The sequence below is a fragment of the Meleagris gallopavo genome, chromosome 1 (genome assembly GCF_000146605.3).
Source record: "Meleagris gallopavo isolate NT-WF06-2002-E0010 breed Aviagen turkey brand Nicholas breeding stock chromosome 1, Turkey_5.1, whole genome shotgun sequence".
In the NCBI taxonomy this organism is placed as follows: domain Eukaryota; kingdom Metazoa; phylum Chordata; class Aves; order Galliformes; family Phasianidae; genus Meleagris; species Meleagris gallopavo.
In genome coordinates, this window is record NC_015011.2 from 61,551,664 (window position 1) to 61,568,056 (window position 16,393).

Below are 16,393 nucleotides of genomic sequence, written 5' to 3' on the forward strand. Positions count from 1 at the left end.
TTTTTTTTTTTTTGCTTTTTGTCTATCAATGATGTTAGCAATTTCCAACTGCAAAATCCACTTAAAGAACAGGTCGTATAATTGGAGAGGCGTCTGTATACCATCTTAAACTTAACTTTTCTGGGTGAATTTGTGATTGAATTCTTCAGCCATTAATTCAGATACCTAATGGAGCAATGGCAATTTGCCAAGAGCTCAACTACAAGTGGACTGTGTAATCGTATTTCTTATTGGATCGTCCATAAAGTACATCAAACAAGCAAAGTCTGGGCAAATACAGTTGAAAATTAGAAACTGTCTTTGCAGACTGTTCTATTCCATTACCATGCCCTTCTTTTCTCCCACCTTCTGTATCTATCCCTTTTTCTTTTGTTTTCCAACCTTTTTTCCCTTCCAACTCATTCCATTCCATCTCTGTATTTTCTGTAGTCATTTCTTGTCTTTTTACTCTGGAGCCTTTCTTCTACTGTCTTTCTTTTATTATTTTTCTTTATGATCCATAGCAATGAAAACTAATTGACCATCTGGTAACAATAAGCAGTCTTATGATCTAAAAGGAAATATAAGTATTTCTTGGAAATGATGTGAGGGCTGAAATTGAATACTGTTGTAAGTTACAAAATAGCACTTTACCTTACTGTAGTTTTTTTTGTTGCAAAAGTCTGCCTTACTGATTTTAACTTAAGCATCAAAAATTGAGCATCAAACTATATCTTTATAATGGTCCATTAGAACAATGTTAACTCATGGATAAAAACTTATATATGAAGGTCTTTCATGCTTTTATTCAGCTATATTTTGATTATCAAAAAATATGATTAAGAGATGGTCTATGAAAAAAATGGAGGATAGCTTCAAATTCAATCCATATTTCAAGAAAAACAAAATATTTTGGAAAACCAGAGTTAAAAAAAATAAAGAAAGAAAAAAGTAAGGAAAAAAAGACTGCCCTAAAGATAGCATTTCATAAATGCACATGCATGTAAAAAGTATGTGTGGAGCTCTGTGTCCTGAATTAATCTATTTCTGCTGTTCTAACAAATAACATTTCTAAAGAAATAGTAAAGAAAGCAGATTGAAAATCTCTGTTCATTCTTTAAAACCACAAGGATAATGGTAAGTAAACTTTCTCATTGTTCCAGATGTATATATTTTAGCAATGGAAATGTTTTATATTTTGTGTGTATTATCTAAAATGCTTCAAGAATCTCTGCTATTTCATCACTCAAAATTAGATTGTTGCATCTCTTTCTTGCTTAAGATGTTTTGTTCTCCTTTTATGACCTCACTCAAATTACTAGTAGCACAGACTATTTTTTTCCTGTCATTCTTGCAGTCATGTTTTGCTGCTCATTCAGTTAGAATTAAATTTCTCTGTTTTATGCTGGACTTAGCATTACAAGGCAACCTTTTCTCATAGTCCTTTATATATTCTTTGTATGCTGTGTCCCTGCCCCTAGCCATGTTTCCTTACAGTACTAAAGTCTTGCTTTCCTTGAAAGGTATAAAAAAAATTGAAAAATGAGTCTTTGTGTGCCCAGCCAGATGCTATGCAAAGAGGTATAGATTGATTTATATAAGAAATTGAGAAAATTTCAAGAGTGGATACATGCCCAACAGATTATTTCATTTATTGCTCTTATGGTATATTACCAAAACATCTAACTGTATCATTATCTGTCTCTTTTAATCCTTATCAGGATTCAAAAATTTCTTCCATGGAGCGTGGCCTCCGGGATTTGGAAGAGGAGATTCAGATGTTGAAGTCAAATGGAGCTCTGAGCACAGAGGAGCGTGAAGAAGAAATGAAGCAAATGGAGGTGTACCGTAGTCATTCCAAATTCATGAAAAATAAGGTATTGAGAAAGAGTGACAGTAGTAAGACAAAATGAGCCAAAGCGAACAAATAAATCTTCGTACTCACTTAAGTAAAGTACTTAGGATCTTGGTTCCCATTCTAGGTCTTTTAGATAGAGTTTGTTTGTATATTGCTCTGGAGCCACTAGAATAACTTAAAAATATTAAAAAGAATTTAAAATTCAAATTTGAATATAGTGGTTCAGTAGAGTCAGTGGGCCAAATTCTACTTTTACTGCCACATTTGTAACTTTCTTTTATTCCAGAAGTATTTTGTGTTCATCTATAGAACGTTGATAATCCATTATAGTTACAGGTTTTCTCTACTATCCTTTAAAATGTAGCCTACTGAAAAAAGTATGATTCTTTTTGTCACCCCTTGAATATATTATGCTTTATTACACAAAGGCTAAGAAGAACATCAACTGTCGGTAGAATTGCTTTCCATTACACTCTCCTTCTGCTAGTTGAGTCAGAGTGTGAGTATATTCTACAACAGTGATCATGCCAACATTAATTTATACACTTGGGGTTATTTGTGTCTTAGGACAAATATAGCAGTGAGATATGTTGGTCCTCAGGCATAAAAACGAACGCAGACTTACTGTATTGTCAGTGTATTGCTGAAATTGTACAACAGACAGATATCAGGTGCTTCTTTGTTTCTCTCAAAGAAGTGTTTCTTAGTGAAGCCTAACATTTTCCAATGGACGTCTAGGCCACTTCGTACAGTAGATGTAGGTATGTTGTCAGTGGTTCTGCTTTTCTTAGTTTCCTTGTGCATACTTTGTAAAAGCACAAATCTCTGAAACAAGACGTTGGAAATTTCTCCATGTCACAAATAATTCTAATCTATTGCATTTGTCCTGCTTGAAGTTACTTGTCTCAAAAAAGAATGCTGGAGGAAGTTTCTTGAAAAAGTATTATTTGACCTAAAATAGGAACATGTACGAAGTATGTGTTTCTTTAAAAAGAAAATCTATTCTTTTATACTTCACTCTTTTATCCCACTGCATTGCCTCTAAGAACTGAAGGATAGCTAGTTCCGAATTGGGAAAATGGAGAGACGATTTTCTTCTTTCTATCCCTTTTCTCTTTCTTCCTTTTTTTCCTTCCTTCCTTCTTCCCTTGTTAGCAGTACTCGTATTTCTTCTTCTCCTCTGCATTTGCTTTTGTATATCTACTCAGCTGTATATCTATCAGCTACTGTGATATTCTGGGTCTCTTCTGTTTGCTTGAACATCTTGTTGTCCAACTCTGTTTTGTAAGTGTACAAAATTTGTGTTTTTTCTTTCTAATATTGTATTGTATGGTCAACTGTGAGTGTACATTGACAATTAACTTTTTTTCTCCTGTATTGCAAAGTCTCCCTTTACCTGTCCTAGTTTCCTCACGAATTCTAGTTTGAAAACTGTTGGGTGAAGTGCCCAATACTTTACATATATAAATATAACCATAACTATGCATTTTTGTTTCATAATCAAATGTTTGTCCAGCAGCCTATATGAAATCACAGAGACATACAACATTTGAGAAGATTTAATGAAGAACGGAAGAGAAAATGAGTGACCAATGTTGATCCTTCTATTCAGTTCTTTGTCACTTTTAGTTACTTGGTTGCAAGAAGCTAAGCAAAAGATGATTATTGATAAATATTTAAAAGCATAACAATGTCGTGACAGGTAGAGCAACTGAAGGAAGAGCTAAGTGCCAAAGAGGTTCAAGGGGAGGACCTGAAAAAAAGAGTGGCTGGTCTCCAGGCCGAGGTCTCTGCCGTAAGATTTATCTTTTGTGTGCAGTGGCCATGCACTGGGGCTTTCTAGCTCTCTTGCTTTCGGGGTAACTTTTCTTCTCTTACCTTTACAACTTTGTATAACCATAGGACTAACAGCCTGCTCGGCCCTGTAGCTGCCTTTGGTTCACATGGTTCTGGTGTCCACAACATCACTCTTCAAATGAATATTTCTATTTGTTTTCTTATTTGCTTTTTAATTTAATTCATTAGAGGATATTCTCCTCTTTGTAGCAGATTTTCAAAAGTATTCAGCACCAATATTTTGGTGCCAGACTTTCAAAGGGACTTAGTTTTCCCAGTAGGATAAAAATAATTTGATAACATCTCAAAATCATGTGCTGAACCTTCTTAACATTCATTCACAAGAAAGTGAAAGTCAGAAGCTGAACATTTCTTAAAAACTGATTGTTTCATTTTAGCAGCATGAATTTTCCTTTGCACTAATTTTACTGTCAAAATAGTGCATTTGCTGAGTGATCATATTATCACAAGGAGAAGAGAAATGTGAGCTCTTAATGCTGCTTTAACTTCGTTTGCAACTTGATTGGATTCCACTGCATTCTTCCTAGAGAGCTTTAGCACACTGGCAGTGTGAATTTACTTCGCTGACACAGATTTCTAAAAAGAATTATCTGGAGGTGCTATTTGGGAATTTTAATGTAAAGGAATGTGGTTTGGTTCAGATTAGGTTCATCTAAACACTAGTATGTAAGGTAAACATTTCTTCTAAGATGGCCCAACCCACAGAGAAATTGTTTTTTTTAAAGAAGGAGCAGACTGGCTTAAGAATGATATAATTCATGTTTGTGTCATTTGAAGTTTTTAAGGAGATTTTTCTGATCAAATTAAAAAAAAAATCCACCACTAGCAGTAAACAGTTTACATCATCCCAGTCATTCTGCTGAACCTACGAGTACTGCACCACTGGTTGTATTGGTCAGTAGCTGATGGCAGAAATAGCCCTGCTACGTCAATACTTTTGTATCTTGTTTAAATAAATGGTGAATTCATTTTGTGGGCATATTTACTTTTAGTAAAAAGTATGAAATAAACATCCTATGATGTCTGAATTAACTGAAAGATAAGCTACCTAACAGTTCTCTAAACTAATTCTCCTTATTCCTTCTACCTCTTTCCTGCTTCCATATTCCATTGCACGATGGAACACACTATAGTTCTTTGTGAAATCTTTTCATGCTCTTTTATTACTCTTTGGTAAAGAATGTAGCCCATTACTGATACAGTGTTGTCAAGACAAAAGTGCATTTACCCAAGATTTCTAATTATTTTGATTTAATTTACAGCTTATTTATAGTTTATGTCAGTTTAATTTTGTTGTTGACACATTCCCCAAATTTGAAGATGACTTGGACAGTTTTTTTTGTTTATGACATTTTAAACATTAACACTTTCGGGATTAGCGTGGTGTGGTTTTTTAGTGTCACAAAGATGTTAAAGATATAAAATGGAAAAATTCTAGGTTTTGGAGAGATGTCCACCTTTGTTATGTAATATACAAGCCTCTAGATATCTCTATCAAGAAGTATCTTTTCTTGTTACTACAGGGTACATTCCTGTTTTCCTTCATGATGTTAAAAACCTTTCTCTGCTAACTAACTGATTTTGGTCAGTACTCTGAAAAATGACTAGGATTGACTTTGTTAAAAAAAGCCATTTTTAACTGTTAATGTTCTCATTCTCCCCTTTTTCCCTGTACCTTCTCCTTATGACACAAATTTTTGCTGGCCTTCCATTCAAGGTAACTGAAGGCTTTAAAATTCTGAGACAAGTTGATGGTATCATACTATTTGTTGGTACTTATGTGAATTTATCTTTACTTTTGTAGCAAAGATAAAAACTGATGATTATTTTTTCCTTTCTGTATCTTTTCTTTCTTTTTCAGATTGGTCAGGTGAAACAGGAGCTATCACGCAAAGACACAGAGTTGCTAGCTTTGCAGACAAAGCTGGAGACCCTCACAAATCAGTTCTCTGACAGCAAGCAGCATATTGAAGTTCTGAAAGAGTCTCTTACAGCTAAAGAGCAAAGAGCTGCCATTCTGCAGACAGAGGTAAAATATGCAACTGTGCACTTACTGACTTCCCATAGAGCAAGAGAGAAAAAGTATTATAGAATCCCATAATGATTTGGTATTGCTTGTTCTGAGCACACTGTTTCTTTGCTTATGTGCTTGGATTCTCTTGGCCAAGAATTGAGGGTAAAGAAAAAGTGCACACGTGTTCCTGTGGATAAATGCACATTTGTACAACATAATCCAGTAATACTATTGTTCCTAGGCACATCTGAATTGGAAGTTGCAGTGCCTGAGCTAGGGGAATTTATTTTCAATGACTTTGTAGCTAGAAAAGAGAGAGGAAAAAAAAAGGAAAATAATGCAGCTTGCTGTGGCTTTACTACTACTGTCAACATGCACAGGAATTCTTGCATGTAAGCTTGCGCTTACACCTGAAATGGGGGCTTTTCTGTGCTTCCTTGCGTATCCCAAGATAAAGGAAAAATTTTTTCAACTGTTATAACTGCTGTTATAAGCAATGGTTATTAAATTTGTGTATTATGTAAGACACAACAATATTTTTGAATATCAAATGGACAATAAGTATAGCATATGCGTTTATTGCTTCTGGACATTCTTGAAGAACAAGTTTGGCATGTTGTGTGAAGACAGCATTTCTGTCTTCTGCCATGGAAAACTGTAGTGTTAGGAGAAGCCCAAAAGATGGCAGTCATGCATCAAAAAAATCTGAATTGTTAAAGCTAAACCAGCAAAAAGCCAAGCTATAAAATAAGCATACAGAAAGTTTGTGGCTAACTCTGGTAGAAAGATTGTATGTTACAAGAGTGTGAGAGAATTTATTTGCACCATTTACTCTTGTTCAGCTTTCCTTCAGCCGTGTTCATTGACTCTGAGGGTGTACGTGGCCTGAGCCACCTGCAGAAACCAAATTACACAGAAAATACCCTTTGATGTAAAAATGCTTTTCTGATTATTCTCTGGTTTATGATCTGATTATTCTGATTTATGTAAAGACTGAAATGATATTTCCTTTAATGCAATAGGGGTGTAGACATAACAGTGAAAGACTAAGTGAAGCAGGTCTTACAGAGAGAGACTATATTTAGCTATTAAACTTAATTGATGTAGGGAAACAAAGCAGAGAGGATCCACAGAGTCATCTCCAGATCAGTAGCAAATGCAGCAATATTACAGTTGAAGTACAAGTTGAAAATGAAAACTGTGTTTAAGCTTGGTTATATTGACAGATAATTTGAGATAGGCAAATAATTTGGGATGACTGAATGTGGAAGAACATATTAGGTTAAAAAGTAATTAAAATAAAAAATGCAGCTTTTCATTCATTGTATTGATTGAAAGTAATATAAAAATATTAAATCACTGAGTATTGTGAGAAACTTACAAAGCTAGAAACACATTGCGTAATTTAAACAAAATATTTAAAAACTAAAAGACATTGTTATATAACCTTGGGAACTACTCTTGATAGTTATTCAAGACATTTTGATTTTACTTTAACTGAAGGCCACAATAGGTGTTTCTTTTTAATGTAGAAATCATTTTATGCTATTCTATGACTTGTAATATTAACAAATCATTGAAAATATTTGCTGATTTCTTCCAAGTGAGATTGTCATTTGCAAAAGCAAATCATCTCACTGTATTTCTGAAACATGACATGGCTCTCTTAATAATAAAATGTGCCTGAAAGGAGAGACAGCGAGGTTTTCTACTTTTTGCTGTTAGATTATTCATATTGTTTCCTTCCAGATATTATAACTGAAACACAACATCTACACTAACAGGGAAAGATAATTTTCTGTCTGTCTTCCTGTCTTTGTCTTTTGGTTAGTAGTTGCTATGGAGTTAAAACATAACTGTTTCAACGTGATGCTTCTCTGATAGATTTAAATGGATTATAGAACTGTGAATGGTGTATTTTCTCTGGAAAAGTAGTTCAAAAACAGTGTAGTGTGTTTTCCATAGTAAAATGTAGCAATCGGGTATGGATTAAACACATGCAAAGTGCCTTTGATTCATCAGGGTATTCCATTTATCAGCGTTAAGTTGAATATTTAGAATTATCTATTTATGTTTCTGAGAATTTTTTTGCAATTCCAACAAGATATTTACAGTTTTTGAAAGATAATCACATCTTTTTCATACTTGCTGATATTCTTGACAGAAAACTCAACAATTAAATAATTTTACCTTTCTTCTGTCTTCACAAGTGACCCTCTCAAGCATAAGTTGGAAAGATATTCATAAACTGCATCATTAAGATGCTTGTTGCATCCTGTGAGACAGCCCTTTCTTAAAGCAATGTTTATCTTTCTATAGAATATTTTTTGCTGGAAATAGGATAGGAGCATAAGATCTTGCTTGGTCTCACTGTATTCTTGACAACACTGGCTGGTGTTAAAATATCTCCATGGCTTCTCTCTAGATACCTAGAGAACGTTGTGAGGAAGAAAAGAAGTGCATTTTCTGCCATGTATTGGGAGAAATCTTCATAAGGGAGTGGTATTTTACAGTCATTTTAAAATAAACATTTTGACGGAAAAGTGCACGGCTTCATGAACCTTTCTGTTTTTCTTTAATAAAGCTGCAGGTATATGCATGATAACACCTACCTTGGTGCAGTGTATCAAAAATGGATCTGATACCTGCCATTACCAGAACTACAAAGAACGGTGTCTAATGTGTGGCATGTTTATCTTGAGGGCTATTGAATGGAGAGGATATTGTGGTTAACTTTTCAATTTGTGAGGGAAACTATAAAAATAGTTCTAAATGCATACAATCCTTTTGTAAATGAAATAATCTAAAAATATTTATTTTGGCATTTTTCCATATAAAGTTTGTATTATACCTCAGTGAACTCTTCAGCTTGTTTCAGTGCTGTCTGGTACGTGGATTCAATGAGTGGTTAGACTAATCAGTGAGAATTTTCTGTTTCATGTACTGCTCGACATGATACTGTAATTGGTCTATTCCATATGGTATATTCAGATTTATATTCTGTAAAAAAAAAACAAAAAACATTAAGTCATCAGGAACAATATTGTTTACTTTGAATGTTTTATTAGAATACAGAATGCTCTATAGGCCTTTCTTTCCTGGGGCTTTTACTGGCATTTAGGAACTATAATAGACTCCCAAGCCAAGGAGGAGCATATTAATGGGTACTGGATGTCTCTAACAAGATCTCTTTTGGCACCTGCAAACATTCTCAGTTCACAAAACTTAGTTTGCCATGTTGAAATATTTAGTACCACGTGCTAGAGATTGTGGAAGAAGAGATGAACTGTTTTCTGACGTAAGCAGGCCCTGAAGGTAGTGCATCTGTCCTCCATTGAGCTTACAGGCCTCACAAGAAGCAAACAGCAAAGCCTCAGCTCTGCAAAGTACTTGTGTAATTGAAACTGTCCAGAGAACTAGGAGCTGTACATTCGTAAAGAATTTGCTCTCAGCTTTTCTACAGGCCTGACTGAGTACTGTGGTCATTTGTATAGCAAGGTGAAAAGTCAACTCTAACATCATTCATAAGAAAGATCAATGTCAAAAGTAGAGAATGAAGTCCTGGGAACAGCCGCTATATTCAAAATCAGTCAGTAAGCATTGCTTTTAACTATTGACCATGCTATCAAGGAAACAACTCAATTTGTGTTTCTAATTTGTCATAGTCGTAGGATGTCACAGAAATTTTTCTTTTTAACACATGGTTTCAGGTGCATGATACTTCACATAGCAATATTTACAATGGCATAAGTGTAGCAGTTCACCCCACACACTAAACACAGTGTTCCATCATCTCCTGTGCATTTCTTAATTATTTCTGTATTCACTTCAACATCTGTCTTAAAAATAGCTGGCCCTTGTTAGAAGTCATTGCCACTAGAGAGGAACCAGGCTCTGGATAAAAGGTATGGAAAATCGTACCTTCTGATCTGACTGAATGGAGCATGGCTTTATTCATGGATCTAAACAAATGGTTATGCCGTGGTTTGTGCAGGTGACTCAAGGAATTAGACAGAAGAATCAATCAATCTTGGGAATAAAGCATTGTTTTTTCTAGACGTTACTGATGATTTCATAAACTCTACTGCAAATTATTAGCATAATAATGATAGCCTGATAGCTACAGTACACTAGAGATGGTGGTTAAAAACACATGTGGAACGTAAGCCCTGTTGTCTCAAGCTCTTCAATGAATTCTGAAACTCACTGTGGACTCTATGAAGATTTTAATGATGTCCCTAAGCTATAAACTGGTAATATTCTTGAAGTTAAGATTTTAATCTAATTACAGATTCCAAGATAGATATTTTTTAAAGGACTTAAGAATAAATATAGTTTAAATATTATATTATTCCTTATGCTAATTGTGATAATTGGAGTTACTGATGTCCTTTTCCTCTTGGAAATTCAGAATTCCCTATGCTTTGTGTATAGCTATGTAGTTTAGGAACAGTTATGGAGTAAAATTTACTGCTACTGGTAAATTCTGTGAACATAGATCAGTCATTCATAACACAATTTTTCATACATGTTTGTTACAGTGAATAAATTGAAAAATGTATGGTACCTGGATGGGAAGAGCTACCTGTTGCACTTAGGAAGTCTGTTGTGTTGAAGATGGCAACTGATGTGCTTATTTGGGTGGTATGTGCAGGCAAAGTTAGCAACTGTGTTGTTAAGCAAAGGACTAGCAGTTGCCTGAGCTGTGCTGCGAGACTTAGTTGCCGTGCATAAAGGCATGGCACACTATTACTGTGAAAGCAGTTAGGTTAACCCTAGGTTAAGACAACGCCATCCAGAACACAGAAGTCAGGAGAAGGAGTGTCAGCACCTCAGTAGCTGTTTGCCCAGTTGTTTCCAAGTGCAGAGAAAATCTTAAGCTGACTTTGTTGAAATTGGCATCACCTGACTCCAACAGCCCTCAATTCTTGTCACTGTGGGAGGATGCCATACATAAACAGAGTTGACATGAATAAACAAGTGCAGTGTTCTGCCAGGAATAGTGTTAAGGTAATGACTGTGTGTCCTGCCAGCCTTTGAAAATATTCCTGAAAGTGTTTTCTGTGGTTTCCTAGGCAGGGACCTCACACAAATAAAACCAGGAATGCAATTTGCTCCAAACCGTAAGCTAATATAGAGTTCAAAGAGAATAATCAATCAGAAAATGGAAAGCTTTTGTGGATAAATTTTTGTTTGCGGATGTTCTGTGTTCTCTTAATACTGTAGGAATCTGGAGTATCTTAAATATTTTGTAACACAAATGTTGAGGCTGTGGATTTGCCTTTGAGAGAGGTTTTCAGTTTCCCTTCAAGTATGAATGAAAATGGTTATTAGCTTGAATATTACGTACGTGCAGAGGACATACCTAATCAGCCTCTGTGTTAGCTTAAAGAAAAGAAAGCCAGCTCTACCTGCTAAACTTCTCGTTCCAAACAATGTCAATTCTGTATATCATACTTGGGTAGTGCTTGTTTCTCTAATATCACTACAAAATGCACTCCACACACTAATTGCTAAGTGAGAGGTTAGGAATGTGCTTTTAATAATGCATGTAAGTGGGAAAGCTCCAGACATCGAGGAGGCAGCAGGACTGCGGTGTTGCTGAGAACAGGGCAGGGCAGGCCTTTTGCCCTACAGCAGGAACTTGTTCCCCTGTGTAAAAGGAATCAGACAAAACAACAATGGCTTTTGTGGGTATAACATGCTGTAAATGAAGAGCCTCAGGGGCAGGTTTTCCATTAGTAAATTGAAATAAAGTGGAATCAAAAAAGCACATTAAAACTAAATGTTGCTTGAAATGCCATAAGCAAAGTGTCTGCCTCAACTGTTTCTCTAGCCGGAGTTGTCCACGTTGTCTTTCCATGTCTCTGCTATGTACAAGGACCAAGAAATTCAGTGATTACCCTGTTTACTTTGTGTGACTGATGTCCTGTAATGGCTTCAGCTAACAGGAACCAAATCTGGTACTGTCAAATAAGATTAGCAGCCAGGCTGGCAGGTTTGAGCTCTGTGTGAATGTCGAGTGGATAGGGGTCAGTGGGTTTCTTTTGGTCTCTCAAGCAGGTTGCTGGTGTTGGATTTCGTGTTTCACAATGGTCTTTGAGATTAGTCTGTGCTCTGTGGTGACCTTTTTATTCTCATTAAATTTATATTCAGATAGCACTGAGTTCTTCTCCCATTCCTTTTGTGTTGCAGTCTGTGTGTTTCATTTGTGCAAGATAAGTGTAGAAGGAAAAGTTTCCCAATGTACAGTTTTGAAGTTTGAGGATACCACAGAACTAGCAGTCTTTCAAAGGTTGTTGAGATTATAGAAGCTCTGTTTCTTTGTCCAAATAGCACCCACAATATCCTGTTGTATGTCATTTGTTCCATCTTATCTTTAACACAAAGCTGCATCCTACAGAAAAAAAAGCACCTCACATTTAAAATAATTTGTTGCTATTTAAGTGAAAATATTCTTAGCCTTTGTAAAGCAATCTGCTTCCCATATTTTGATCTGAAGTAGCCGCTTTCATTGTGTCCAGGCTGAGCTAAGACTCTCAATAAATCTAGAATATAAAGTGACTATTTGGTACTAATATTCCAAATTTAAATCTCTTAACATTAGTAATGTTTCAAATAAAAGAGTCAATTTTCCTACATATATGAGAACCTCTACTGGTATTGTGCTGGCTTCTACTCTGAAGGAAAAGTACCAAACTTGTACTGCATAAGACTGAATTATGTCAGAAGTATGGTTTTGGATATAATTTGGGAAAAAAAACAAAACAACCAACTGATTATTTTCATCATCTGGTCTCCTACTACATGTAACAACTGCTGGATTGCAAACTGAAATATGCTGAAGTCTCAAATTGATGTTAGTTTTCAGAATCTCTTTGTAATTTGACAGTACGTGCTTCCTTGTGGGAGTGCAGTTTATCTTTTTAAGAGTTTTCTCCTTCAGTGCTAAGCAAACCCTGTTTCTGCATGTCTGATTCTAGGTGGATGCATTACGCTTACGTCTGGAGGAGAAAGAGACCATGCTAAATAAGAAGACAAAGCAGATTCAGGAGATTGCAGAGGAGAAAGGCACTCAAGCAGGAGAGATCCATGATCTCAAGGATATGTTAGAGGTGAAGGAACGCAAAGTTAACGTTCTTCAGAAGAAGGTAAGATTGTAGAGCTCCAAGTTGATAAAGTCCTTATCTTTGACACATCCTGATTCCTAAGCCTGTCAAGAATTTACTTTTTCTGTGTTCATAAGTCGGTCTGTTCATGTCATGGGAAGATTGTAAATGATGAATATCTGCTTAAAATTTTGAATAAAAAATAGAAAAAATTCAAAGCGAATATTGTTGCCTTGCAGTGTTCCAGATGCTGCTTTTGGTTCCACTTTACTATCAATATTGACTGCAGTAACTGTAGAAGGGCACGTCTTAAGGAAAATCAGTCCTTTCACACCAGCCAATTTAAAGCCATGCTGATTTGAAGCATTGGGCAGTGGGTGATCCTGATATCAGTATGTGAATAATTTAATGGGGATTTGTAGCAATAGAACCAAATGGAATTGTTCCTCTGTAACTTTCTGAGAAAAGTTAAGAGTTCAGTAGATATAACTTTAATTAGAAATGCTGTTTTATCAACCTCAAATTTTCTCAGGAACTACTGGAAAAGGATAATCAGATTTCAGACCAACCTACCTACCTTTCTGGATACGATCACGTAGATCTTGTCAGTGAAATCAGGGAGGTCTGAATAAGAAAATGTAGACTCTATCAGAAATTGAAGAGATTTTCCAAAGGATGTTAAACCCCAATACAATGAATGATGTTTGCAAGTCACACACAGTATTCCCCAAACAAGTGTTTTTTTTTTTTTTTAATTTATTGAATTTTTTTTTCTGTGTTCTAACTGAAACTGCTCTTGGATCTTGTGTTCTACTGTTCTACATATTATGTTGTGGATGTGCTTTTTTTTTTTTTCCTCTTTTGTGTATTTTTTCCCTACACCCTTTAGCAATTCTGTGAAATTATTGTCATTTTAATAGTTCAGAATATTAATTAATTTGTGTGCCTGGCCAGTGCCCTTTCTTCTAGTACATACCTATAAATCACAATGGTTTAGGTCATGTTCGGTTCCATTACAGCAAACTTCACGTGGGAATGAAAGTTCAGCTATGCAGTTTAGCTATAAACCAGTCATTAATAATTCTAGATCAGTCTTATTCCCTCTCTGAACAGTGTCAATTTTTGGCTTTTTTTTCTTTTTAGGAACACTCAGAGACTTCTAATTTTTGTATTGTGCTTTTGCTTTGTTTTCAAAATTGGTCATGCACGCTCTAAAGATTGATTGAGATCCCAGCTGAATACTTAACTAAAACGTAGGGAATCTGACCTTTATGTAAATGTCAAATGTCAGTGAGATTGTTTTATTCCATTGACTCTTACATTGTTTTTTTTCATGTTTTCTTATTTGCTGTACTCTTAACTCTTTAGAGTGATCTTTCAGTGGTTCATTTAGTAGTGCTGAAGGTTCTGTTTTTCCTGCTTTTTTTTTGTAATTGTTTTACTTCTTGAAGCCACTGTAATCCATATTAAGAAAGTTTCATCTTTTCATGTGGCTACTCTATTTTTTGAGATTTGTTCCTTGCTGCTTTCAAGTAAAGTTATCTGGTCTCTCTGGATAAGAAAGTAGGGGCCCAGACCTTTGGACGTAAAGATTTTGAGCTTATGTTCTCATACAAAAGACTATATTGCTGTAATAAAAAGTGATTTAAGTTGTTTTATAAAGTATGTTTATAAGCTTCTTAAACAACGAAACATAACCTGCCTGTAGAAAAACATTTTTCTTACTGCTAGCTAGGATCGTACAAACATTGTAGTTTACTATTGCCATCAGTTTGTTGGAACCATTTCCTTTAACAATTGAATTGCAAGGTTTTAAATCCAAAGATATTGTTTTCATTTCCTCTAGCTGGCAAATCTGGAATGTTTTTATGGAGAATTCAGCTGCTAATCCTTACATCACTTCCATGCATGATAGCCTTTTTATTCATCTCTCTGATTGTAAGCTGTCATTTTCAGAAAGATTATATTTTAATCTGTATGTTCTAATTAAAGAGCTGCATGAATCTGATACTGTTAATCTGATACTGTTATTTTCAGAGGTCGTAGGTAGCAACATTTTTTTACTGCTTTATTTATCTAATATTAATGCTTGTTTTAAGTTTGCTTGTTTTAAGTTTAATGATAATGATTGGTATCTAGGCATTTTAATTGAATATGGTGAACAACTTGAAAAGCTGTGGTACAAAAAAATAATCTTGTGTAGTATTAAGAAATGTTTTTCTGTGGATTTTTGGAAATTTCATCATCATTATAAAAGTGCTGCTGGCAGTTGTGAGGATGTGCAGGTGTTGATAGACTGAAATAATTGAATTGCAGTTTACCAAGTATTCTTCCTCCAACATATGCTCAGATTTGAGATATTTTTGAAGTGTGGACTCATGAACTGGATTTGGAACACTAAAATATTTTTATGCTTGGTAATAAAATAATAAATATGTTAGGAAGAAAAATATATATTGAAAAATCATTAAAGTGCTTAACATCAATTTATGAAAAGTTGTTTACTGTTAAAATTTAGATAGGTAATCTCTATTAGTAATATAGTCAAATGATATATGGCTATACTCAACATTTGGACTTCAGTTCTTGATTTTTGTATTTTCTGTGAATGGTTTAGATGTGTAATCACCTATTTTAATGACACAAACAAGAAATTGTTTGGTATGGTGCTAAAATTGCATTATACTAAATGCCTCTGATTTCTGCAGAAAGCAAAATTTAGACACACTCTTTACTATTGGGTCTCTGTTTGGATTCCTTGGTGCTGGCGATGGCATTTTATGAACTGTTATGTTAATGCTGTATTGGTAAGTGAAGAGCTATAAAGTGTACTTCTTGATTATTCTGAAATTCAAATGAAGAAATTAAGAAACGTTTGCTAGCTGATTAAAGATCAAATGAAATCCACAGAAGATGATGATGAGCAACAAAGATCCGGAAAACTGACATAACAATTGATATTACTGCTGATATCCAATAGGCACTAAAGTACATATTCCAGGTTGCTAAGGGCACCAAATGCTTCACATTTTAAATTCTGGAATCTTTCCTGTTCTAAACTTCTACAGTGAGACTGCTTGGTAGCACCTTACTTGAAACAATAGATATGGAGTAAATGCTAGAAGTTTAGAGACTACAGAAATTGTCTTTATGTGTGAAAATTTTATGGAAAAGCTTGATTTTTTTTTATTTTTAATTAATTGACAATAACGTAACATTAGAACTCTAGATAAGGGAAGAATGTTAGCAAGTCAAATAAGGAGCATGCTGGGCAAGTCTGAATCCTGAACCTGGAAAAGATTAAATGGTGCTTCATTATTCTCTGTGCCAAATCTATCTATCTGTGCTGATAGACCAGGATGGAGAGGAATAGGGAAAAAAAGAAAAAAGAAAGAAAGAAAAAAAAAAAAAAGAAAAAAGCCACCATAATCAGCACTCTGTAATCAGTGCTTTTTAGAGAAATATCATTTGGAAGAAAAGGTAGGTAACAATTACCCTGAAAGAAAAAAAAGCAGGAAAAAAGAAAAGCAAGAAAAAAGCCGTGAATCATTCACCTCTTGCTTGATGTTTTGTCTT

At 34.9% G+C, this 16,393-nt stretch overlaps 2 protein-coding genes across 4 annotated transcripts in view; both read left to right on the top strand.

Moving 5' to 3' along the window:
- LOC100542571 (zinc finger protein OZF-like) overlaps positions 1–16,393 on the top strand; it is a 1,148,434-nt gene that overhangs the window by 428,705 nt on the left and 703,336 nt on the right. The gene's annotated exons all lie outside the window — the stretch shown is intronic.
- The window catches only part of LOC100540472 (ELKS/Rab6-interacting/CAST family member 1), a 51,423-nt gene that overhangs the window by 17,246 nt on the left and 17,784 nt on the right, over positions 1–16,393 (top strand). The window contains exons 3-6 of one of the 2 annotated variants that reach the window (XM_019612426.2): positions 1,701–1,856; positions 3,540–3,623; positions 5,556–5,723; positions 12,692–12,859. In XM_019612426.2, coding sequence (XP_019467971.1) covers positions 1,701–1,856; positions 3,540–3,623; positions 5,556–5,723; positions 12,692–12,859 — 576 coding nt within the window. The remainder of the gene's footprint in view (positions 1–1,700; positions 1,857–3,539; positions 3,624–5,555; positions 5,724–12,691; positions 12,860–16,393) is intronic. The other variant, XM_031552138.1, reaches the window with a different exon arrangement.